At 48.8% G+C, this 26,123-nt stretch overlaps 1 protein-coding gene across 1 annotated transcript in view; it reads right to left on the bottom strand.

Annotated features, from left to right (window-relative positions):
- Positions 1 to 962: 962 nt before the first annotated feature.
- The window catches only part of MOV10L1 (Mov10 like RNA helicase 1), a 62,559-nt gene continuing 37,398 nt past the window's right edge, over positions 963 to 26,123 (bottom strand). Inside the window, exons 14-26 of the mRNA XM_069581808.1 lie at positions 16,117 to 16,175; positions 15,588 to 15,685; positions 7,135 to 7,243; positions 6,723 to 6,895; positions 6,095 to 6,241; positions 5,509 to 5,630; positions 5,265 to 5,364; positions 4,995 to 5,159; positions 3,703 to 3,876; positions 2,920 to 3,069; positions 2,206 to 2,313; positions 1,614 to 1,751; positions 963 to 1,527 (exon numbers count right to left, since the gene is read on the bottom strand). Coding sequence (XP_069437909.1) covers positions 1,432 to 1,527; positions 1,614 to 1,751; positions 2,206 to 2,313; positions 2,920 to 3,069; positions 3,703 to 3,876; positions 4,995 to 5,159; positions 5,265 to 5,364; positions 5,509 to 5,630; positions 6,095 to 6,241; positions 6,723 to 6,895; positions 7,135 to 7,243; positions 15,588 to 15,685; positions 16,117 to 16,175 — 1,639 coding nt within the window. The 3' untranslated portion in view covers positions 963 to 1,431. The remainder of the gene's footprint in view (positions 1,528 to 1,613; positions 1,752 to 2,205; positions 2,314 to 2,919; positions 3,070 to 3,702; positions 3,877 to 4,994; positions 5,160 to 5,264; positions 5,365 to 5,508; positions 5,631 to 6,094; positions 6,242 to 6,722; positions 6,896 to 7,134; positions 7,244 to 15,587; positions 15,686 to 16,116; positions 16,176 to 26,123) is intronic.

The following is a 26,123-nucleotide window of genomic DNA, read 5'->3' as shown; positions in this document are numbered from 1 at the left end:
GCACTTTGTTGGAAGAGGGCTTGGCCGGCCCCAGCCCACCATGTGCCCGGGAGGAACAGACCCTCTGTGATGGCCTCGATTTTCACCTGAGCCCCTTCTGCACTGGGGTGTGGTTCTGTGGAGGGAGCAATAACACAAGGCTTCCAGCTGTGAAGGGACAGCTGGCTGGGGTCCTCGTCAAGTGGACAAAGGCGAGCGTCAAATCACAATGGCTTTTTGATTCCGCTGGAGACACCGAAAAGGTTGCCATGGAAAGGGAACATCGACAGCGTGCTGGGGAGGAGCCGCGCTCTGAACGACCTTCTGGCAGCCCGGGTCTTCAGCGCCGAGCGTGGACTTCTCTCTAGCTGTGGCGCCCAGGCTTCACACTGCGCTGGCTCCTCTTGGGGAATGCGGGCGCTAGGGCTTGTGGGCTCTAGAGCAGGGGCCCAACAGCTGAGGCGCAGGGCTAAGCTCTTCACAGCATGTGCTGTCTTCCCAGGTCGGGGATCAAACCCATGTCTCCTGCATTGGGCCCCACCACTGGGGCCCCAGTGGGTGCCAGGCTGGACCACCAGGACCTGAACTTTCCCACCTGTGAGCTGGGATGAGGGCACGTCCTGTGCTCACAGCTGTCAATAAGGGACAGGGCCCTTCTGGGACTGGGGGTGGCAGCAGCTGTCACAGGGTGTGTGCACCAGGGTCCTGGGACAGCTGTGGGAACTCCGGTGTGGACATTCCCTGCCTCGTCCCTCCTGCCACAGACTCCACACTCCACCTTTGCGGAATTCACGGGAAGGTCTCCGTGGCCCTGCCTAGCTGCACCAGGAAGTGGGTTGGCAGGATGCCTGCGCCCCCTGCCCGACCAGCCTGCCTTCGGGCAGAGCCGGCACGGGACGGGGAAGTGGCTCAAGGGCCTGGAGGACACGTGAAAGCCTGGCCATCCCCCAACACCTACACATCTGAGGCACACGCCTCACAGGTATCCCACTCGAGCGTTTATTTTGGTGACAGCTGCAGGACTGCCCGGGGCAGGGGCAGGCAGGTGTGGAGCTGCCCGCAGCGGGAGCGGGTGTCAGACCAGGGGCCCCACACCCGCAGCCAAGGCTGGAGTCCAGGCAGCCTGCATCCCAGACAGCGCCCCTCGGGGGTGGAGCTGGCCTCTGGCTGCCCTTTCTCAACAGAGCTCTGCTGGGCAGGGATGGGCAGCCTCACACCCAGCCACGGCTGCAGACGCAAAGAGGCAGGGGCCAGTGGGTGGGGCTCCCCGTGGGGGCTCAGGTGCCCACGGGACCACTGCGGAGGGGCTGGTGGCCGCCCCGCTTCCCAAGGTGGCTTTACGAGGGACACTGAAGTTTCTTATGAAGCTGTGCGAGGCAAAGGAACGCAGACTGGAAATGTCGCCCCAGGGCCAGATGGAGGCTGGCTGCTGCAGCCCAGGAGACGTGGCGCTCACTTCTGCAGTGGCTGCAGCTCAGGCGGCAGGTTGCACCCCGTGTAGACGCCGTTGGTGATGCTGTACTCTAGCAAAGCCCCGAAGCACGGGTCCTGCGGGCACATCATGGAGCGGGCTGGCTCTCACAGCCGTCTTGCGCCCCCAGGACCCGCCCCCCGAGCCCCCGGTCATGACTCACTCTGACAAGGACGTGAGGGTTTCCCAGAACGATCAGCAAGGCTTTGGGTCTGGTGATTGCAACATTAAATCTTTTTGAGTTGGACAAGAATCCCAAAAAATATCTATCATCTTCAAATCTATCTTCATTTGACCGCACCTACAAAACAGAGATGAATAAAAACAGCATTTAAAAATTTTTGGCGTGCAAAGGAATTCGATATATAAAAACATTTAAAAATGTTATACGTCAGTGTGTCTTCATTTTGCAGTGCGAGGGGGATAGGCCTCACCGCACTGTGTACTCCCCAGGGGCGACCTCACGTGTGGGTTTCAAGAAATGCTGCTGCTTCTCCTGCCTGAACTCCCTCATCTGCCTGCAGTTAACAGTGGTGCACTGGTCCCTATGGGGATTTTCAGAAGAACCGCAGCCCCCTCGGAGCCCAGCGGCCCTCTTTCGGATCCCGCCTCCCCCTCCTCTCCATCCCGGGCTCCCCTCTCCAAATTTAGGCACTTCTTCCTGGGATTCTGTGCTCGCTTTGTTTTCTTAAAGAACGCCCTGCAGGTAAGTGCTCGAGGGGAGGGCCCGTGCAGGTCCGGGACAGGGCACCTACAGTGGAGATGATAATGACCAGGTATTCCTGCCCTTGAAACTCCTCCACGGATCCAACTTTTATATCCATCAGATCAACGTTTCGCAAAAGAATTTTGATTTTCTCTACCTTTGAAAGAGATAAGATCAAAGATAAAATTTCACAAATCTGACCATTTCTTTATATGTTAACAGGAAGAGCCAAATGGTAACCAGTGAGCATCAGGGTCTTTCAACTCCTAATCACGTTTCATCATCTCTCAGTTGCTCACAGCACACGCCCTGATCTCAGATGGGGGTGCGCCGGTGGGTGCTGCCAGGAGTGGGGTTTCGCATCAGACACGAGGGCGCCTTGTGCTGCCAACAGTGGGGTGGCTCCAGGGCGCCTCCCAGGGTGGGCAGAGCCCCTCGGGGGAACCCCACCCCCAGGGGCCTGAGGGCCACCACAGGGAAGCCAGGAAGAAGAGGGTGGGGCAGGACTGGGTGGGGGCCTGGGGCAGAGGGGTGGAGATCACCAGGCGGTGCTGGACAGAAGCTAGGCTCTCTGTCAGGAGAGGAGGCTGGAGGGCAGGGACTAGGGGCCACTCCTGCGCGCCCAGAGGACAGGCCTTCTCAAGGCGTGTGCCCACTGCGTCTGGGGCACAGGAGCAGCAGCTGTCCAGATAAGGGGGGGGAGTGGCAGAGAGGGCGGGACCCCGCGGACACGACTGCGCAGAGGACCTGGAGCAGCCCACACCTGCTTCCGGTAGGGCGTGATGACGCCAATGTCGCCAGCGGACACCTGGCTTGAGACACTCCTGGCCAGCAGGCAGCAGTAGCGCATGACCTGTACGGCCTCGGCAGGGTTGAACCATGACGGGCTTCGTCCCTCTCGAGCTTCGTTGCCCTGAGTCACCAGGAAGATAAGAGAATAGCTGGTCCATCAGAAAATGTCATTTTCTTGACAAGGGAAGTCCTAACGATCAGAAGCCTGTGCGCCACAAGCAGAGAGCAGCCTGCAATCGCCGCAGCTAGAAAAAGCTCATTCAGAGCAACGAAGACCCAGCACAGCCTACAAAAGAAAAGCTTAGCAAAAAAGAGTATTTATTAAAAAGTAAGGTAACGTTCAGGCCTGTGCTTTTCACACCACAGAGCTCCACGTGCACATCTCCGTGGCAGGGCACCTGGTGGGCTTTAGTTTCCATTTCCTTCTACACAATCTTCTGCATGTTGGCAAATTCCTTCCACACAGATTTTGTCATGAATAAGCTTATTGTGACCCTTGCTTCTTCCTTCAGGATGCCCCCCTTTAATGCCCCCCTCACTGGTTTTATTCCCCACTCACCAGGAGCGCTGCAGTCCATGGGGTCACAAAGAGTCAGACAGAATTTAGTGACTGAACACCGCCGCCACCAGCAGCAGCAGCAGGAGGGAGCTGGCCCACCACAGGCCCTCAGGAAACACCTGGTAACAGCTGGATTCAACAAGACCCACGCACAGACACGCGTACACCCTCCTGCTGAGCCGGCCCGAAGCTCACCCGCACTCCGTGGAAGACGAGGGGGAAGCCCTTCCTGGGCAGCTTCTCCCAGCCCAGCAGGGAGGTCACCACAGTGGGGTCCGCACACACCTCCAGCTCTCGGTGGTAGAACAGTCTGGACGGCAGGGCCAGCAGGGCCGAGTGTGACCTGTAGTTCTTCACGAGCTTCGTCACCTGGGGGGGAGGTGGGGCAGGGCCTGGGCCAGAGCCTGCAGGCGCCCTGCAGCTGCTGCCGGGGAGGAGGGCCCTGCACCCCCGCCCCCTGCACACGCACCCACCGCCCTGTCAGCTTCTCCTGCCTCAGAGGCGCTCAGGACACCTCCACCAGCAGACAGGGCCCCTGTGGGGGCTGCAGGCTGCCTCCAAGGTGCACCCTGATCCAGGCCATGGGAGCCTGGTCTCGGATCTGCTGCGGTGGGTGCTGGGTCTCTGAGGCCGGCCAGGACCTTGTTGAGAGCCGCTGGGGATGGAGCACCAGGACATGAGGCAAGGACAACTGTGTTTCCTGCCTCAACTGTCCAGGAAGTTCACTCCAGCCTTTCCTTTTCCTGGGGTGGGAAAGCCAAAGGCCCAGGACTCTCCTGCTGACACACTTCTACTCAGTCATCCTGACGGGTCCAGCCTCTGAGACACTTGTCAAAACCCCAAACCCGACTCAGCAGCACGACTTCCCCTTCAGCCAGGCTGGGCCCGCTGCGCTGGCCTGGACCCCTGCCTGCCACCTCAGCCACCCTGGGCCCACCTGCCTGCCCTGCCCTCTGGCAGAAAGGGCCTGGAATGGGGAACAGAGCCCAGGCCTTGCCCTGACCATCGCCCATGATCCCTGCCCCTGGTTTTCTGTTCCAAGTCCAGAGGGGAACCTCCTCTTGCCTGTGCACGGGGGAGTCCAGGTGCTGAGGCTCCTGAAATGCAGATGCCAAGGTCTGTGCCTTGATGCTGAGCAGCCAAGAACCAGGAACCTGCACTCCACCTGGCACCTCAGGAGACCGCAGACACGCTGCCTTCTCCTCCAGGTAAACTTACAAAGCTCCTTCCCATATCCCATAGCATCATGGTCTGCAGTGGTCCTACTGACGGGCTGGAGCTGCTGGGAAGGGCTGACCCCTCAGGAAGCCCCTCAAGGGGGCCAGGAAGCAGTTCCTGAGTTCCTAGGACAGTGGGTTTGAAGGCACCTCAGGGGCACCTAGGTGGTGGCCTCTGCCCCCAGCTGCGACTCAGGGACACAAAGAGCTGAACTCCCTGTTGGCCCCTCGGGGCCAGCCTGACTGAAGCGCATGTGGGTCTGAGCTCACCAACAAGGGGTTGTAGGCGCCGCAGGCCCCGAAAGCATCTTCGTCACGCAGGTACGCTGGTCGGGACATTAGTCTCTCCAGCATGGAGACGTTCAGCCCATACGCCATGGCAAGTCTGGACTTGATGACTGGTCCCAGCTGCATGGGGTCTCCAGCCAGGACGATCTACAGCAGAAACGGGCAACTCTCAGCGCGCGCCTCACAGGCAAGGAAGGCAGACACAGCTGCCCAGGCCCCTGGTGTGTGGAGGGGCAGGGCCTGAGGCCTCACCTGGCCGCTGACGTCCGAGACCAGCCCCAGGGGGATGAGGCACTCGGGCTCGCTCGCCTGGCCCGCTTCATCCACAAACACGTGCGTGAAGTGTCCAACTCTGCAGGAGACGCGTCCCAGGGTCACTCCTGCTCGAGTGTCCTGCCTGCAAGGCCAGCCTCGCCTCGTGGCCTGGGCCCCTCCAACTCTCCCCCGCGCCGCACACCGCCCCGCCTCCGCCCAGGAGCCCCAGCCTGCGCCCCACCTCAAGCCTATCTGATAGAAGAGCCCCGCGCTGCTGCACGTGGTGATGGCCACCCTGAAGCGAGAGGCCTTCCAGACGTCCTCCCCGTCTCTGCAGTATGGCCTGATGGCCTCTGCGATGGTCTGCGGGGCACAGGCCACCCTTAAGGTTACTGAGTGATTCTTTAAACTGGACGTAATCACAAAGCAGAACGGAATTCTCAACAAGAAGCCTGTCCTGCTGCCCCTTTTCAGCTGGACTATGTAATGGTGTAAGATTGTTCTTTTAAATCAAAACATCTTACGTTTTTTTATCAACATAATCCACGTCTTACAGATGCTAGAACTGTGAATATAACAAGAGAATCCTGTAGATCCTTCCCCAAAACAACTGCACGTGCTTTCTAATCTCTTTTGCTAACCAAACTGGAAACCTTTATAGCAAACCAACAGAACAGAACCAAAAAGCAAGTACACGTCTGGGGGAGGCGAGCAGGAACGTCGTTGCCTCACAGAGCTGGGGCTGCCCGGCCGCCACGGGACACCAGCACGGCAGCCACCCTTCTGTGCCCTCTGGCGGGGCACACGGGGCCAGGGAGGGCGCTCACCTCCTCGAGCCTGCAGGTGGCATTCACGCGGACCATGGTGCCCGGGCGCAGCGCCCGGCTCTCGTGCAGCCGCAAGCACACAAGGTCGGCCGCGCTGTTGGAGGGTGCGCACACCAGGACCCGGCTGTCCGGCAGAGCATGGAAGACCTTCCCCAGGACACATGGAAGGTAAAGGGGGAATGGTCAGCAGCCAGCACCAAGCCCCCCGACGAGAGCTCATAGGTCACCCCTCGTGGCCAGAGCCCGGCCCAGCCATCATGTCTCCCAGGCCCTGCACTGCCCGGGCGGGACCCTGGGAAACCTTGCACCAGCTCTGGGTGCCTGTGGGTCAAGCCGGGACCCGGCGACACAGGACCCTGAGCACAGACTCTCTTCCCACAGACTCAGTTTCAGTCTAGACGGAGGCACCGGAAACGCCTGCAGTTGACTGTTCTGAAATGAAGCCACTCCTTTCTGAACTGAGGACACCAGCTCTCAGAAGCCCTACAGCCACACAGCAAACTGCTACAGATAAAGCAAATGAGATTTTCTAAGCCGTTTCCCATGCTCTGATCCCAAGGTCTGCACCAACACGTTCTGACGCCAGGAGCACAAGCCTACATCTCCCACGACACTGCCTGGCCGTTACCTGCAGGATGGCCTCTATGATGGTCACCGTCTTCCCCGTCCCCGGAGGCCCGAAGAGCACGTAGGGGATCGGGCGGCAGTCTCCGCTCAGGATCCTCCTCACCGCCAGCTTCTGGTTCTCGTTGAGCATGGGGTTGAAAAACTCCTTTTCTCTCGCCTTCGGCGATCCGCTGACTGAGTCAGGGAGGGACAGTCAGTGGGTCACAGGCAGGGCCCTTCAAGACCCACTCAGCATCACTCACCAGGACAGCTGGCTGACTGCAAAAGCCCAGGCCACTCACCCCTCCCCACTTCACCTTGACACCAAGGTGTCAGAGGTTGTGGTTAACAGGTGGACAAGAACAGCCACCATCAAGGCCAGAGCGTGTGTCTCCCCTCCAGGCCTGCAGGAGCCAGCCTGGTCCCAGACTCACCCAGCTTGCTGATCTCTGTGGTGAAGGCCCGCGGCGCTGGTGTGTCCTGGATACCTGCCTGGTGCTCTTCTGGGGCATGCTTAGTTTGGTCCTTCACAGCTTTTCCATTCTAGAAAAAAATCACACCAAAAAAATTGCTTAAAAAGAAAGCTTTGTGTTCACGTAGGCTTAAAGTGTGAATGTAAGCCATCATCAAATGCTTGTTTTATTGACTTAACGGCTCTCCGCAGAGATCACAGGTCATCCCTTTCAGATGTAATGAGAATGCAGAATATCTAATAAAAACTGCTAAAAGGACTATATTCTCCTTGAGTCCAGGATGTACACTCTCCTTGTACAGCCTGCTCATCTGCGAGGAGAACCCGCAAGGGCTGACCGCAGGCATGGCCCTTGCTCCCCGGGACCCCAGGTCCTCTGTGTGTGTGAAGAGGCCCTGTGAGCTCGGCAAGGACTTGGCCCCAGGCAGACCCTCACCTGCCCCTTGGGTACGAGGCGGCCCTGGGGCTGCTCCCTCGTTTACTGGGTCAGGATCGTGCTGAGGAATTGGTTTTGCACATAAACTGGAAACATAAACTGAATCTGACCTGGACCAACGGAACTATTTTTCAAATTTCTCATTATAATCAACGTGGTAATAAACAGCTCTGCACATATACGATTGTGCAATCACCTGACTACTTTCACAGTGTTAATTTCCAAAGTAAAATTTCTATACAGGTTTTCACACTGAAAAGTTTTTATCTTTTACCAAATTTTAGTCCAAGAGATCACAGCAATCCACCCTCCCAACATCATCTCAGTTTTACAGAAAACTAACCACACAGTAAGGAGTGGGCCTCCAAAGCATGTAGCTGGACAGGTCTGGACACACACACACCCGTGAACCCATCACCACAAAAAGCAAGTCTGCCTCTCAATCCCCAAGCACCCCCATACACCCTCCTGCTGTTGCAGACTGATGCGCACATTCCAGAATGTTCTATCCATAGAAGCGCACAGACGCAGGCTTTCTGACATCTCCACGTGGTGCAACAGGAGGTCTGGAGACCCCTTTGGGCTGTGTGTACGCAGACGTTACCCTCTTTCTTGCTGAGAAGACACTCATGGTGAGAACAAGCTGAGTGCTGGCCTGCCGTCCGTGGATGGACAGGGACTGTTTCTGGGTCTGGGCCACTGCCAGGGAGGCTGCTGTGTACGCGCTCCCACTGCCCCCGGGGAGACGCCTGCACTGCGCGCTGCGGGCCATCTCCTGCTCAGGCACTCATGCCCTGTGTCCAGGCCGGTCTGTGTTCCCACCAGCGAGTGCAGTGAGGCTCCCTTGCCCCAGAGTGTAGCCACGTTAACAGGCGTGTGGTGGGGTCTCACTGTGGCTGTGTGTTTCCCTAACAACTAACACTGAGCATCTTCTCACGGTCTTGTCACCTGTACGTGGTTCATCTGTACACCGTCTGCTCAGGTATTGGCTCATTAAAACTTTTTCACTATTGAATCTGGAAACTCTTCAACATGCAGTCTCGACACAACTGCTGTACCAGATGCCATGACCCGCAGCCCGCCGCTCGCCTTCTCACTGAGTGTCTCCTTGGTTTACTTGCGCGGCTGCGCTGGGCCCTGGTCGTGGCGTGACTCGCAGTCCACGCTCGCCTTCTCACTGCGTGTTTTTTCTGTAGTTTACTCGTCCGGCTGCGCTGGGCCCTGGTCGTGGCGTGACTGGCAGCCCGCCGCTCGTCTTCTCACTGTCCTGAGTGTCTTTCTTTGGTTTACTTGCTCGGCTGCGCTGGGCCCTGGTCGTGGCGTGGAGCTCCTAGCTGCAGCACGCGGAGTCTTCGTCCCTGACTAGGGGTTGAGCCCAGGCCCCCTTCATTGGGAGCGTAGAGTCTTAACCACTGGACCACCAGGAAAGTCCTGTGCAAGGCTTTTTGTGTTCTTTTTTTTGTTTAACAGTGAGAACAAAATAACTTACTGGAATATGAAGATCAGAGCTGAATGAGTGTACCACTAATGGCGAAAAGCGGGTATTTTCACAGAAGCAGTATCTTTCCCAATTCCATCTCCATTTGAAGTCGATCAAAACACACCACTGGCCATTTAGTGAAAACGCTGCCTTCTCCATGAGGCACACACGGGCTCTGGCTCTGGGCTCCCTGGCCTGGGGCTCTGAAGGCTGGTGGCGGGGGCTGGGGTGACTGCAGTGGCTGCTTCTCGTTTCTCCTCTCAGGAATCACTGCTCAAGGTCTGAACCTGCTGCTTCACATATTCTGTCTGATTTTCAGTCGTTTAGCCGGGAAGGTGAATCCACTCCCTGCAATTCTACCTTGGCTGGGTGCTTTGTCTGCAAGCTGGCTAATCTGTAACAGGACAATGCTCTGTATTTAAAGTGCTAAGATTCAGCTCATCAGGACTGTGATCCACCACAACAGCAATACTTCCTGAGAATCGGGCAGTGGGATGGGCCAGGAAATGAGGTGAAAACACAGTTTTGCAGATGACATTGCACCTTTGTTCAGTGAAGACCTCCTTCTATTTTTTGGAGCAAAACTGAGTTCAACTATCAGTCACATAGCAGATGATTTTAATGGAAACCTTTAGAGAATTTTCTGTGGTTGTGTAGGCATTCTAAAGCTATAAGTTCTCCATTTTTGGAGAGGGGCAACAAGGTAGTAAAAAGGTTTATATATGTCAGATATAACTTAAAAATTTGTATTTACTATCAAGTCAAAGCATGCTCAAAAAAGCAAATTCCAACAGCACAGAATTATAAGTTACAAGCTGTAACCTGTGGCATGAAGGGTTTTTCTTATTAATGGAAATACAATGATAAATAAAACCACTTCTATTTTAGTCTTGAAAATAAAATGTAGAGCCTAGAACAATACCCGGCACATAATACCAGGTATTTATGGACCTACTGATTGTACATTAAAAGATACCCTTGTAACCTGCACAAAGATCACGAAGGAATGATGTTCCTGGTGTGCAGTGCTTTTGGAAGTCTTCTATGCGTGTGTAACGATAAAAACGTGCCTGAGTGTACACAAAAACCATGTAACTTAAAAATAAAACTACAGAGCAAGGATTAATAAAACTAAAAACCGGTTCTTTGAGAAGATCAACAAAATTGACAAACCACTAGCCAGACTCATCAAGAAAAAAAGGGAGAAAAATGAAATCAACAAAATTAGAAATGAAAAAGAAGAGGTCATAACAGGCAACAGAAATACAAAGGATCATAAGAGAATATTATGAGCAACCATATGCTAGTAAAATGGACAACCTAGAGGAAATGGACAGGTACTGAGAGAAGATCGACCTCCCAGGACTGCACCAGGAAGAAACAGAAATCATGAACAACCCAGTCACAAACACTGAAATCGAAACAGTGATCAAAAGTCTCCCAAAAAACAAAACCCCAGGGCCAATGGCTTCACAGGGCAATTCTATCAAACATTTAGAGAAGAGCTAATGCCTATTTTTCTGAAATTCTTCCAAAAAATTGCAGAGGAAGGAATACTTCCAAACTCATTCTATGAGGCCACAATTACCCTGATACTAAAACCAGGTAAAGACAAGACAAAAAAAGAGAATTACAGGCCAGTATCATTGATGAACATAGATGCAAAAATTCTCAACAAATTCTAGCAAACAGAATTTTTAAACAGAACACATTAAAAAGCTCATATCCCACGATCAAGTTGGGTTTATTCCAGGGATGCAAGGATTCTTCAATATATGCACATCAATCAATGTGATATACCATATCAACAAATTGAAAGATAAAAACCAGATGATCATCTCAATAGATACAGAAAAAGCCTTTGACAAAATTCAGCATCCATTTATGATAAAAATGCTCCAAAAAATGGGCACAGAAGGAACCTACTTCAACAGGGTAAAGGCCATATATGAAAAGCCCACAGCAAACATTCTTCTCAATGGTGAAAACCTAAAAGCACTCCCTGTAAGATCAGGACCCAGACAAGGGTGTCCACTCTCACCACAGTTATTCAGAACAGTCCTGGAAGTCCTACCTAAGACAACTGGAGAAGAAGGAGAAATGAAAAGATCCAGATGGGAGAAGAAGTCAAAGTTTCTGCTTCTCTGTCACACATGAACGAGAATCAGCCAGAGGCACAGCCCTGTCCCCTCCTCCCGTCTCCCGGCCCACCCCACCCTCCCGTCCCCTGCCTCCCGTCCCCTGCCTCCCGTCTCCCGCTCCGCCCCACCCTCCGCCTGTGGCAGAGCCCCTGATTCAGTCCCCTGAGTCATGCAGCGAATTCCCATTGCCTGTCTATCTCACTATGGTATTGTGAATTTCCACGTTAGTCTCTCCGTACATCTCCCCTTCTCCCTCCTCCCCTCCCACCGTGTCCATAGGTCTGTTCTCTCTCTTTCTCCACTGCTGCCCAGAAAATAAATTCATCAGTGTCATCTCTTCAGATCCCATATATATGTGTCAGTATATGATATTTATCTTTCTCTGACTTACTACTTCACTCTGTATAATAGGCCCTAGTTTCATCCACCTCATCAGAACAGATTCAAATGCGTTCCTCTTTATGGCTGAGTAGTCGTCCATGTATATCTGTGCCACAGCTTCTTTATCCATTCATCTGTCGACGGACATCTAAGTTGCTTCCATGTTGCAGCTATCGTAGGTAGTGCTGGAATGAACATTGGGATTCATGTGTCTTTTTCAGTTTTTATTTCCTCAGGATATATACCTAGGAGTGGGACTGCTGGGTCATATGGTGGCTCAGAGGTTAAAGCGTCTGTCTACAATGCGGGAGATGTGGGTTCGATCCCTGGGTCGGGAAGATCCCCTGGAGAAGGAAATGGCAACCCACTCTAGTATTCTTGCCTGGAGACTCCCATGGAGAAGCCTGGTGGGCTACAGTCCACGGGGTCGCAAAGAGTTGGACACGACTGAGCGACTTAACTTTCACTTCCATGGTGGTTTTATAAGGAGTTTTTTAAGAAGTCTCCATACCGTCTTTCATCATTTTACATTCCCATCAGCGATGCAAGATTGTTCCCTTTTCTCCACACCCTCTCCAGCATTAATTGTCTGTAGACTTTCTGATGATGCCTATTCTGAGTGGTGTGAGGTGCTACCTCATCGTGGTTTTGATTTGCATTTCTCTAATAATGACTGATGTTGAGCATCTTTTCATGTGCGTGTTAGCCATCTGTATATCTTCTTTGGAGAAATGTCTCTTCGAATCCCTTTCCCACCTTTTGATTCGGTTGTTTGCTTTTCTGGTATTGAGTTGTATGAGCTGCTTGTGTATTTTGGAAATTTATTATTTATCACTTGTTTCCTTTGCTATTATTTTCTCCGATTCTGAGGGTTGTCTTTTCACCTTGTTTGTGGTTTCCTTTGCTGTGCAAAAGCTTTTAAGTTTAATTAGGTCCCACTTGTCTATTTTTGTTTATATTTCCATTACTCTAGGAGGTGGGTCATAGAAGATCTTGCTTCGATTTATGTCATCAAATGTCCTGCCTGTGTTCTCCACGAAGAGTTTAATAGTTTCTGGTCTTATGTTTAGGTCTTTAATCCATTTTGAGTTTATCTTTATGTATGGTGTTAGGTTATAGCTCTACATAGTCAACATAAATAAGACCAGGAGTTGACTGTGGCTCAGATCACAAACTCCTTATTGCCAAATTCAAACTTAAATTGAGGAAAGTAGGGAAAACCACTAGGACATTCAGGTATGACCTAAATCAAATCCCTTACAATTATACACTGGAAGTGACAAACAGATTCAAGGGATTAGAGCTGACACACAGAGTGCCTGAAGAACGACAGAGAGAGGTTCATGACGGTGTATAGGACGCAGGGATCAAGACCATCCCCAAGGGGAAAAATGCAGAAAGGCAAAGTGGTTGTCTGAAGAGGTCTTACAAATAGCTGTGAAAAGAAGAGAAGCTAAAGGCAAAAGAGAAAAGGAAAGATATACCCATTTGAATGTAGAGTTCCAAAGAATAGCAAGGAGAGATACAAAAGCCTTCCTCAGTGATCACTGCACAGAAATACAGGAAAACAATAGAATGGGAAAGATGAGAGATCTCTTCAAGAAAATTTAGAGATACCAAGGGAACATTTCATGCAAAGATGGGCTCAATAAAGGACAGAAATGGTAGGGACCTAACAGAAGCAGAAGATATTAAGAAGAGGTGGCAAGAATACACAGAACTGTACAAAAAAAAGATCTTCATGACCCAGATAATCACAATGCTGTGATCACTCACCTAGAGCCAGACATCCTGGAATGTGATGTCAATGGGCCTTAGAAAGCATCACTACGAACAAAGCTAGTGGAGGTGATGGAATTCCAGTTGAGCTGTTTCAAATCGTAAAAGATGATGCTGCGAAAGTGCTGCACTCAATATGCAAGCAAATTTGGAAAACCCAGCAGTGGCCACAGGACTGGAAAAGGTCAATTTTCATTCCAATCCCAAAGAAAGGCAATGCCAAAGAATGCTCAAACTACCACACAATTGCACTCATCTCACACGCTAGTAAAGTAATGCTCACAATTCTCCAATCTGGGCTTCAACAGTACATGAACCTTGAACTTTCAGATGCTCACGCTGGATTTAGAAAAGGCAGAGGAACCAGAGATCAAATTGCCAACATCCACTGGATCATGGAAAAAGCAAGAGAGTTCCAGAAAAACATCTATTTCTGCTCTATTGACTATGCCAAAGCCTTTGACTGTTCAGATTACAACAAACTGTGGAAAATTCTTAAAGAGGTGGGAATACCAGACCACCTGACCTACCTCCTGAGAAATCTGTATGCAGGTCAGGAAGCAACAGTTAGAACTGGACATGGAACAACAGACTGGTTCCAAATAGGAAAAGGAGTAGGCCAAGGCTTTATATTGTTACCCTGCTTGTTTAACTTCTATGCAGAGTACATCATGAGAAACGCTGGGCTGAAGGAAGCACAAGCTGGAATCAAGATTACTGGGAGAAATATCAATAGCCTCAGATGTGCAGATGACACCACCCTTATGGCAGAAAGTGAAGAAGAACTAAAGGGCCTCTTGATGAAAGTGAAAGAGGAGAGTGAAAAAGTTGGGTTTAAGCTCAGTATTCAGAAAACTAAGATCATGGCATCCGGTCCCATCACTTCATGGCAAATAGATGGGGAAACAGTGGAAACAGTGACAGATTTTATTTTTCTGGGCTCCAAAATCACTGCAGATGGTAACTGCAACCAAGAAATTAAAAGACACTTACTCCTTAGAAGGAAAGTTATGACCATCCTAGACAGCATATTAAAAAGCAGAGACATTACTTTGCCAACAAAGGCCCATCTAGTGAAAGTGATGGTTTTTCCAGTGGCCATGTATGGATGTGAGAGTTGGACTATAAGTACAGCTGAGTGTCAAAGAATTGATGCTTTTGAACTGTGGTGTTGGAGAAGACTCTTGAGAGTCCCTTGGACTGCAAAGAGATCAAACCAGTCCATCGTAAAGGAGATCAGTCCTGGATAGTCATTGGAAGGAGTGATGCTGAAGCTGAAACTCCAATACTTTGGCCACCTGATGCAAAGAGCTGACTCATTTGAAAAGATCCTAATGCTGGGAAAGATTGGAGGTGGGAGGAGAAGGGGATGACAAAGGATGAGATGGTTGGATGGCATCACCGACTCGATAGACACACGTTTGAGTGAGCTCTGGAAGTTGGTGGTGGACAGGGAGGCCTGGCGTGCTGCAGTCCACGGGGTTGCAAAGAGTTGGACACGACTGAGCGACTGAACTGAACTGATTTCCTTCATCAGTATCTTATAGTTTTCTGTATACAGGTCTTTTTTCACCTTAGCTAAGTTTATTCCTAGATATTAATTCTTTTTGTTGCAATGGTGAATGGGATTGATTCCTTAATTTTTCTTTCAGAGAAAGAGCTATGAACCTATGGACACGGTGGGAAGAGTTGAGGGAGAAGGGGAGATGTACGGAGAGAGTAACATGGAAATTCACAATACCATACGTAAGATCGATGGCCAACAGGAATTCGCTGTATGACTGAGGGAACTCAAACAGGGCCCTGCGACAGGCAGGAGGGTGGGTGGGGGAGGGAGATGGGAGGGAGGGGACATGGGTGTGCCTACGGTTGATTCTTGTTTATGAACGACAGCAAACCACAAAATTCTGTACAGCAATTAGCTTTCAATTAAAAAATTAAAGAGTAAATAAAAACAAATGAACCAACAAAAAAATAAAACTACGTGCTCACACAATATGTCCTTATCTTCCTTTTCCCTACTTAGTATATTGCAGCTGTCGTTACCCTGCATGTAAAGGCACACAGACTCTACACAGTGACTAGCTGTACTTTCATCGCGATGTGGGGTTATTTGTGAACTACACTCACTATACTCCTCTGATGCACCAGTAAACTGAGAGGAAACTGTTACCTATTTACACATATCTAAGCAGTACCTTGGAGGTAGACTGTCCGTCACTTTTGCTGTCTTGTGCATGGGTCCAATTCCATGTCACCTGGGGAGGCTGTAAGATGATTTCTTCTGGAAACAACACTTTTAAAACAAGACAGCATGAGAAGGCAGATATTACTGAGAAGCTGAGAAAGGTGAGTAGAGAAGACATGCACGTCTGTGTGCCCCTCTGCCCCCTGCTCCGGGGCTGCTGCTCAGCCGCAGCGTAACGCCAGACCGCACGTTCTTTGCAACCATGCCATGCTCGTGTTCATTTGTAGTGCACAAACGAGTTATATTAAGATGGGAAGGCAGAGTACAATCATTTCATTGTTAATAATTTAAGCGTGCTATTTCTACATACTTGAAATTGTCGGAAAACACTGAACCTCCCCAACAGAAAAAACACTGGCTCTCAGAATTTCCATTCACTTCTAATGTACGGCTGAAGAAACTGACTTACACAAAATTCTACAGGAAGCTTCTAAAATACTCCAGGAAGATATACCACCATCATCCCCCCAAAGTAATACCTTTTACCCCCAAGTGGATGACCTGTTCAAGTGCAAAGTGGCATCGTCTGCTGGTGGTCCTGCGGAAGAGAAAGCAACACGGGTCAGCACCGGGCGCCTCAGTAGACGGGCGCCCAGAGCCCCAGCTGGACGGCACACCAGCCCGCCAGCCATGAGGCCGCCACCAGCATGCCAAGAGTTCACCAGGAAAACCTCCAACGCGTCAGGGTAGCAGGGATGCGTTCCCTTCTGGGACTATCTCTGCTTTAATGTATAAAGTGAACAAGGAGAAAAAAAAGAAAATAGAGCCTGTGAAGTGTCAGAGAGATAGTAACAGTGCTGCATCAGTAGGAAAGTGTTAGGTTGGTGAAAAAGTAATTTTGGTTTTGCACTGTTGAACTTTGCCATTTGATTCTGGAACACATTCTTAAATAAATGCAGATATGTTATACATCATTTTAATGAACATTTCTCGCTTTATGTCTTTTTTGTTGCTGACTTACTACTTCTTTATTTGAGATTATGGAAATAATGTTTGACAAAAAGCACACTTGAGCAACTTTCTTATTCAAGTTCAGAATGGGTCATAAAGCAGCAGAGGTAACTCACAGCATCAACAGCTCACTTGGTCTGGGGATGTTAACGAATGTACAGTGCAGGCGTGGTTCAGGAAGTTTCACAAAGGAGATGAGAGCCTTGAAGACGGGGAGCACTGTGGCTGGTCACCAGAAGCTGACAACAACCGAGAACAATCATCGAGGCTGATCCTCTTACAACTATACGAGAAGCTGCCAAAGAACTCAATGGCGACCATTCTAGGGTTGTTCAGCACTCGAAGCAAATTGGAAAGGCGAAAAAACTTGGTAAGTGGGTGCCTTATGAGCTGACTGAAAATCCAAATCATCATTCTACGCAACAACAGATCATTTCCCGGTCAGACTGTGATATGTGACAAAAGGTAGATTTTATATGACAACCAGCAGTGACCAGCTCAGTGGCTGGGCCAAGAAGCTCCAAAGCAATTCCCAAAGCCAAACTCACACCAAGAAAGGTCATGGTGACTGTTCTGTCATCTGCTGCCCGTCTGATCCACTACAGCTTTCCAAATCCTGGCTAAACCACTACATCTGAGAAGTATGCTCAGCAAATGGGTGAGATGCACCAGCAACTGCAATGCCTGCAGCTGCTACTGGCCAACAGAAAGGGCCCAATTCTCCACGACAAGCCCTCATCTGTCATACAACCGATGCTGCGAAAGTGGAAGGAACCGGGCTGTGAAGTTTTGCCTCATCTGCCATTTTCACCAGATCTCTTGCCAACCAACTACGTCTTCTTCAAGCATCCTGGTAACTTTTTGCAGGGAAAACACTTCCACAACCAAGAGGAAGCAGAAAATGCTTTCCAAGAGTTCATCAAATCCCGAAGAATGGGTTTTTGCACTACAGGAATAAACAGACTCATTTCTCGCTGGCAAACATGTATTGAATTGATTGTAACGGTTCCTATGTCGACTAATAAAGATGTGTTTGAGTCTAGTCATAATGATTTAAAATTCACAGTCTGAAACTGCAGTCATGTTTGCACCAGTCTAGTAACTTTCAGCTTCCCAAGTGGATCCGTGGTTAAGAGTCTGCCTTGCAATGCAGGGGACACTGGTTTGATCCCTGGCCCAGGAAGATCCCACCTGCCGTGGGGCAACTAGGTCCATGCACAACTACTGAGCCCTTGAGCCTAGAGCCTGTGCTCTACGGAGAAGCCACCGCAGTGAGGCGTCTGCAGCACCCCAACCAGAGAGCGGCCCCCACGCACCCCAACCAGAGAAAGCCTGAGCTCAGCAGCAAAGGCCCAGCACAGCCAAAAATAAGTAAAAATACTTTTTTAAAGGGAAGTAACTGGTGGTAAAGATTCACTCTTATGAAATTTATTCAAAACAGTTAAAAGATACACTGAGGCATGTTAACAATTTTAAGAGTTTATTAGAGCAAAAACTGATCACAATCAGGCAGTCAGGCAGTCCAAACCGCAGACACAAAGGAGCATGGGGAGCTGCTCAAACAGAAGGCTTCAACAGGCAGGAAGCAGCGGGTGTGAGCAAGGGGCTGAGGCCGAAAGGGCACGCGACAAGCGGGAATGGGAGGGGACCTGACGAAGTGTACGACTCAGCCAGTCTGCTGGGCCCTGGAGACTAACTCAGTCCTGTAGACCAACCCTGCTCCAAGTGAAGCGAGATGCCTGCTGCCCCTGAAGTGGGCCGAAAGGGCCCATCACGCCATCCTGACCTGAGTCTCAACAGGCTCTCTGCAGAAACGGACAGGCTGAATCTAAAATCCCCAGGGAATGCCAACATGTAGGACAGCGCCCTTCTGCACAAGAAGGACTCACTGGGGGCTGTCCCCTCGACTCTCTGACCCGCCACGAGGGCATCAGGAAGAGACTCTGTGGTGTGGCTGCGAGACAGACACGTGCATCCGTGGAGCAGAACAGAGAGCTCAGGAGCAGATCCACAGGCACAGGCCAACTGGCTTTCAAAGAGGTGAAAAGGTCACTCACTGGACAAAGGACAGTCTGTCTTTTCAACAAACGGTGCTGGGATAGCTGGACGCCCTCTGCCCCTGGTCAACCTATACCTTGCATCATCCATAAAAATGAAATAGATCATAAATACAAAACTTCAAGCTGTAAAATTTCTATTATAGAAGAAAACAGGAGAAAACCCTTACGACCTTGAGTTTGGCAGACTTCTTAAACGTGTCACCGAAAGTATTGCCTCATAAGAAAAACTGGTACACTGAACATCATCAAAATTTAGAATTTCTGCTATTCAAAAGGCACTGCTAAAAACAATGAGAACACAAGCCGCAGTCTGAGCAAACACTTCCAAAAACACACCTCATGAAGGGCTTGCACTAAGAATGTGTGAACAATTCTCCAGATGAACAGAAATAAAGCAAATGATGGAGGCTATGACCCACAGACAGGAGCAGGCACTCTCACCAAGACCAAGTGACGCCAGCAAGTGTTGGTCATCAGAGCAAGGACCGCTGAGACCACAGGAGCTGCACAGCTCACACCACCACGAGCAGCAGCAAGACCAACCATCCAGGGGCTGCGAGCTTCTGGGGCAAGTGGAGCCTCACACATGCTGGTGGGCACACAGGCAGTGCAGCCACTGGAGGAGGGCCTGGCAGTGTCTCTGGATGCCCAGTGTACACCCGCCGCTGTACACAGCTGTGGCACTGCCAGGCGCTTACCCAAGAGAGGGGAAAATGCCTGTCCACACAGACCCTCAGGCATGATGCTCACAGCAGCTCCGTCTGTGACGGCCACGATCAGCAAACAAGCCAGCGTCCAACCACAGGCGCCTGGATTAGTGAGCTAGGGTGTGATCTTATAAGGGAATATTACTCATAAAAAGGGATGAATTCATGCAAAAGTAAGGCTGAATCTCCAGATAATCAGCTGAGTGAAAGATGCCAGGCAAAAAGAGAGTAGGTCCTGTACGTTTCCAATTAACGTAAATTCTATGAAATGAAAACGAGCCTCTGGAGACTGGGCACTGGGGCACAGACAAGGCACAACAGGGCACCAGGAAACACCTGTGGAGCCAGACCCACCGGGGTCTTCACTGCAAGATGGACCCAACGGGTGTGCAAACGTCAAAATCGTGAAACTGTACACTTCAAACAGGAAAAGCATTTTATGACCACTGTCTCTCAGTAAACCTACTTTTTTAAGGAGGAAAAATGCTTGCAAAGGAGTGTAGGGGGGCCATCTGTGCACCAGGAGGCCTGGCCTCCTGGTTCTGTCTCACCTGCTGCACTGCTGTGTTGTCCATTCTCATTTTTCAAAACAAGTAGGAAATACAGACTTTCTCAAGTGTGGAATGATCTGATTTTGAGTAACTTAATTTGTTGCTGTTGTTCAGTTGCTAAGTTATGCCCAACTCCTTGAAAACCCATGGACTGCAGCACGCCAGGCTTCCCTGTCCTAAAATCTGTTACTGTTTCCACTGTTTCCCCATCAATCTGGCATGAAGTGATGGGACCGGATGCCATGATCATCGTTTTCTGAATGTGAGATTGAAGCCAACTTTTTCACTCTCCTCTTTTACTTTCATCAAGAGGCTCTTCAGTTCCTCTTTGCTTTCTGCCTTAAGGGAAGCGTGATCTGCGTATCTGAGATTATTGATATTTCTCCTGGCAATCTTGATTCCAGATTGTGCTTCATCCAGTCCAGTGTTTCTCATGATGTACTCAGCATATAAGTTAAATAAGCAGGGTGACAAGATTCAGCTTTGACGTACTCCTTTTCCTATTTGTAACCAGTCTGTGAGAACTCCGCCCATGGCAAAGGTCGTGCGTGAGGAAGGAGGCTTCGGCATACGCAAAGGCGGGATCGAGCCTCAGGAAACCCCGTTCCCGAGCATCTGCCCCCGAAACCAGACTGCCTACTTCACTTATGCTCTCGCCTACTCCTCTGACTTGACGGGGGGCTCTCCCCCATCACCATTTCTCTCGGAGAAGGAGTTACCTTGCAGCTCCAGTTAATAAAAATTCCTGGGCATGACAAGAGTGTTTCAACTTACAAACTCCTCTGAAGTTTCTCTAGCCTGCCTGAGCGGGTTCGTCCGGCTGCATGTGATTGTTTACAGCCTCCCAACCATGAGAGGCACGAGATGCTTTAAACTTTCTATATACAGACTCTTTTGAAAAGTTAGAAAATTATTAGTATACTATAGTGGGTTGATTAGGAATTATATTGGTGAAGGGTTGTTCATTTACTGTGCCAATAATTACTGCTAATTCCCTGCCCTGGGTGTGACAAGGGTGTCTCAGGTCAAACCTCTCTGCTGGCAAACTAGCTTGTGTGACAGGATTATCCATACTCCTGCCAAGCACATGATTGTTTACTACCTCTCAACCATAATCAGCACAGAGTTTGGAGTATTTTTAAAGTCTTAATTAGCATAGGGCTTTTCTCATTGTTGAATCAATGATTGCCGTCAGGCCTCCATATCGTTAGCCACCTGGGAATATATTAATCAATGTATTTGGAATATAGAAAAGGAAATATAGTAGTTTTTGATGTTAGCAATACTAGACTTTTTGAGTTAATGAATTTTCTCTTTTGTTATAGATCACTGTACTTTATCATAAATCACTGTGTCCTTGCTATGTAAAAATGTAACTTTATCACTATCTTAAGATTAAATAGATCTTAAGGGGAATACTGGTGAAGGGTTTTCATTTGTTGAGCCAATATTTGCTGCTAAATCTCCATATTCCTTGCCCTTATAATGAATATAACTAGCATATAGGAGAAATAAGTATTAACCTTTAAGATTAATCATGTTAAACTTTAGACTGAGTAAATTCCTTTCTTGATTGTAACCCACTACACCCTCACCCTATAGGAATGCAACTTTACTTGGAGGGTGACGCTTGGTTTAAGAAAAAAATCACCCCTGGAAAAAATAAGTTTTCTGGTTGACTGACCGTTATCAGAAAGGGCCATAAAATGTCAGCAGGCCTCATGGCCAGAAGATGATGTAAAACCCATAAGACCTTTGTATAATTTTATATGAAGCACCTGATTGTGACAAGGGTCAGGTCTGCTGACCCCCACGTGACTCTGTAGTCATCCCTATGTATAACAAAAAGTATATAAGCAAACCTGAAAAATAAAGAAATGGGATCAGTTTCTGCAAAGACTGATTCTCCCGTGTCATTCTTTCCCCTTCTGGCTGAATTCCCATCTGGTACAATGGCACCCCACTCCAGTACTCTTGCCTGGAAAATCCCATAGATGGAGGAGCCTGGTAGGCTGCAGTCCACGGGGTCGCTAAGAGTCGGACACGACTGAGCGACTTCACTTTCACTTTTCACTTTCATACATTGGAGAAGGAAATGGCAACCCACTCCAGTGTTCTTGCCTGGAGAATCCCAGGGATGGGGGAGCCTGGTGGGCTTCCATCTATGGGGTCACACAGAGTCGGACACGACTGAAGTGACTTAGCAGCAGCAGCAGCAGCAGCAGCAGCAGCACATGGGTACTCAACAATCCTGCTAATTTTGCCTGGGCTTCTAAGATCAGACCAGGGAGGCCTCAGTGCCTCCTCTCCTTCGGGAGAAAGGAAAGACGCCTGTGGCCTACGTAGGTGGTGACTGGTATTCCACGTAAATCAAGTTATTCAGCCTCTTTTTCTCCACTAATATTTCCTACTACACTATCCATTTCTAATCTCTCTCTATATCTGTAATCAAATACGTTTTTTCCTAGGACGCCTACTCTGTCTCCCCTTCAAATGACCCTGGATCCACCGGGGCTGGACCCCGGCAGTTCCATGTCCAGTTCTAACTGTTGCTTCCTGACCTGCATTCAGATTTCTTAGGAGACAGGAAAGGTGGTCTGGTATTCGCATCTCTTTCAGAATTTTCCACAGTTTGTTGCGATCCACACAGTCAAAGGCTTTCGAGTAGTAAATAAAGCAGAAGTAGATGCTTTTCTGGAACTCACTTGCTTTTTCCATAATCCAACGGATGTCGGGAATTTGATCTCTGGTTCCTCTGCCTTTTCTAAATTCAGCTTGAATATCTGGAATTTCTCAGTTCATGTACCATTGAAACCTCACTTGGAGAATTTTGAGCATTTCTTTGCTTGCACGTGAGATGAGTGCAATTGTGCAATAGTTAGAACATTCTTTGGCATTGCCTTTCTTTGGGATTGGAATGAAAACTGACCTCTTCCAGTCCTGTGGCCACTGCTGGGTTTTCCAAATTTGCTGGCATATTGAGTGCAGCACTTTCACAGCATCATCTTTTAGGATCTGAAATAGCTCAACTGGAATTCTATCACCTCCACTAGCTTTGTTCGTAGTGATGCTTTCTAAGGCCCATTGACATCACATTCCAGGATGTCTGGCTCTAGGTGAGTGATCACACCATCGTAGTTACCTGGGTCATGAAGATCTTTTTTGTATAGTTCTTGGGTGTATTCTTGCCACCTCTTCTTAATATCTTCTGCTTCTGTTAGGTCCCTACCATTTCTGTCCTTTATTGAGCCCATCTTTGCATGAAATGTTCCCTTGGTATCTCTAATTTTCTTGAAGAGATCTCTAGTCTTTCCCATTCTATTGTTTTCCTGTATTTCTGTGCAGTGATCACTGAGGAAGGCTTTCGTATCTCTCCTTGCTATTCTTTGGAACTCTGCATTCAAATGGGTATATCTTTCCTTTTTTCTTTTGCCTTTAGCTTCTCTTCTTTTCACAGCTGTTTGTAAGGCCTCCTCAGACAACCACTTTGCCTTTCTGCATTTCTTTTTCTTGGGGATGGTCTTGATCCCTGCCTCCTGTACAACGTCATGAACCTCCATCCCTAGTTCTTCAGGCACTCTATTAGATCTAATTCCTTGAATGTATTTCTCACCTCCAGTGTATAATCATAAGGGATTTGATTTAGGTCATACCTAAATGTTCTAGTGGTTTCCCCTACTTTTCTCAATTTCAGTCTGAAGTCAGCAATAAGGAATTCATGATCTGAGCCACAGTCAGCTCCCGGTCTTGTTTTTGCTGACTATACAGAGTTTCTCCATCTTTGGCTGCAAAGAATATAATCAATCTGATTTCGGTATTGATCATCTGGTGATGTCCATGCGTAGAGGCTTCTCTCGTGTTACTGAAAAAGGGTGTTTGCTATGACCAGTGCATTCTCTTGGCAAAACTCTGTTAGCCTTTGCCCTGCTTCATTTTGTACTCCAAGGCCAAACTTGCCTGTTACTCCAAGTATCTCTTGACTTCCTACTTTTGCATTCCAGTCCCCTATGATGAAAAGCACGTTTTTTGGGGGGTGTTAGTCCTAGAAAGTCTTGTAGGTCTTCACAGAACTGTTCAAGTTCAGCTTCTTCAGCATTAGTGGTCGGGGCATAGGCTTGGATTACTGTGATACTGAATGGTTTGCCTTGGAGATGAACACAGATCCTTCTGTCATTTTTGAGATTGCACCCAAGTACTGCATTTCAGACTCTTTTGTTGACTATGAGGGCTACTCCATTTCTTCTAAGGGATTCTTGCCCACGGTAGTAGATATAATGGTCATCTGAATTAAATTAGCCCATTCCAGTCCTTTTTAGTTCACTGATTCCTAAAATGTCAATGTTCACTTTTGCCATCTCCTGTTTGACCACTTCCAATTTCCCTTGATTCATGGATCTAACATTCCAGGTTCCTATGCAATACTTTTCTTTAGAGCATCAGACTTTACTTCCATCACCAGTCACATCCCAAACTGGGCTTTGTTTTTGCTCTGGCTCCATCTCTTCATTCTTTCTGGACCTTACCTGCCTCCTGAGAAACCTGTATGCAGGTTAAGAAGCAACACTTAGAACTGGACATGGAACAACAGACTGGTTCAAAATAGGGAAAGGAGTACGTCAAGGCTGTATATTGTCACTTTGCTTGTTTAACTTACCTGCAGAGTACATCATGAGAAATGCTGGGCTCGATGAAACCCAAGCTGGAATCAAGATTGCCGGGAGAAATATCAATAACCTCAGATATACAGATGACACTACCCTTATGGCAGAAAGCAAAGAGGAACTGAAGAGCCTCTTGATGAAAGTGAAAGAGAGTGAAGAAGTTGGCTTAAAACTCAGCACTCAGAAAACTAAGATCATGGCATCACTTCATGGCAAATAGATGGTAAAACAATGCAAACAGTGACAGACTTTATTTTGGGGGGCTCAAAAATCACTACAGATGGTGATTGCAGCCATGAAATTAAAAGATGCTTACTCCTGGAAGGAGAGTTAAGACCAACATAGACAGCATATTAAAAAGCAGAGATGCTAACTCTGCCGACAAGTCCATCTAGTCAAAGCTATGGTTTTTCCAGTGGTCATGTATGGATGTGAGAGTTGGACTATAAAGAAAGCTGAGCACCAAAGAATTAATGCTTTTGAACTGTGTGTTGGAGAAGATTCTTGAGAGTCTCTTGGACTGCAAGGAGATCAAACCAGTGAATCCCAAAGGAAATCAGTCCTGAATATTCATTGGAAGGACTGATGTTGAAGCAGAAGCTCCAGTACTTTGGCCACCTGATGCGAAGAACTGACTCACTGGAAAAGACCCTGATGCTGGGAAAGAGTGAAGGCAGGAGGAGAAGGGGACGACAGAGGATGAGATGGTTGGATGGCATCACTGACTCCATGGACATGAGTTTGAGCAAGCTCTGGGAGTTGGTGATGGACAGGGAGGCCTGGCGTGCTGCGGTCCATGGGGTCGCAAAGAGTCAGACACGAATGAGCGACTGAGCTGAACTCAACTTGCCATGAAGTGATGGGACAGGATGCCACAATCTTAGTTTTTTAAATGTTGAGTTTTAAGCCAGTTTTTTCACTCTCCTCGTTCACACTCATCAAGAGGCTCTTTAGTTCCTCTTTATTCTCGGCCATCAGAGTGCTATCATCTGCATATCTAGGCTGTTGGTATCTCTGCAGGCAATCTCGATTCCAGCTTGTGCTTCTTCCAGTTCTGCATTTCGCATGACGTGCTCTTTATACACGTTAGACAAGCAGGGTGACAATATATAGCCTTCACGTACTCCTTTCTCAAGTTTGAACTAGTCCATTGTTTCACGTCTGGTTCTATTTGTTGCTTTTTGACCTGCACAGAGGTTTTTCAGGAGACAGGTAAGGTGGTCTGGTATTCCTGTCTCTTTGGGAATATTCCACAGTTTGTTATAATCCACAGAGTCAAAGGTTTTAGTGTAGTCAAAGAAACAGATGTTTTTCTTCAACTCCCTTGCTTTCTCCAGGGTCCAACAAATATCTGCAATTTGATCTCTGTTTCCTCTGCCTCTCTGAAACCCAGCTTGTACATCTTGGAAGTTGTCGGTTCCTGTACTGCTGAAGCCTAGACTGAAGGATTTTGTGAAATGAGTGCAACTGTACAGCAGTTTGAACATTCTTTGACACTGCTCTTCTTTGGGGCAGTAACTTAATGTAAACCATCAAAAAATTATCTGGGAGAAAAA

Source organism: Ovis canadensis, chromosome 3 (assembly GCF_042477335.2).
Source record: "Ovis canadensis isolate MfBH-ARS-UI-01 breed Bighorn chromosome 3, ARS-UI_OviCan_v2, whole genome shotgun sequence".
NCBI lineage: Eukaryota > Metazoa > Chordata > Mammalia > Artiodactyla > Bovidae > Ovis > Ovis canadensis.
This window is presented reverse-complemented; position numbering and strand designations above follow the sequence as displayed.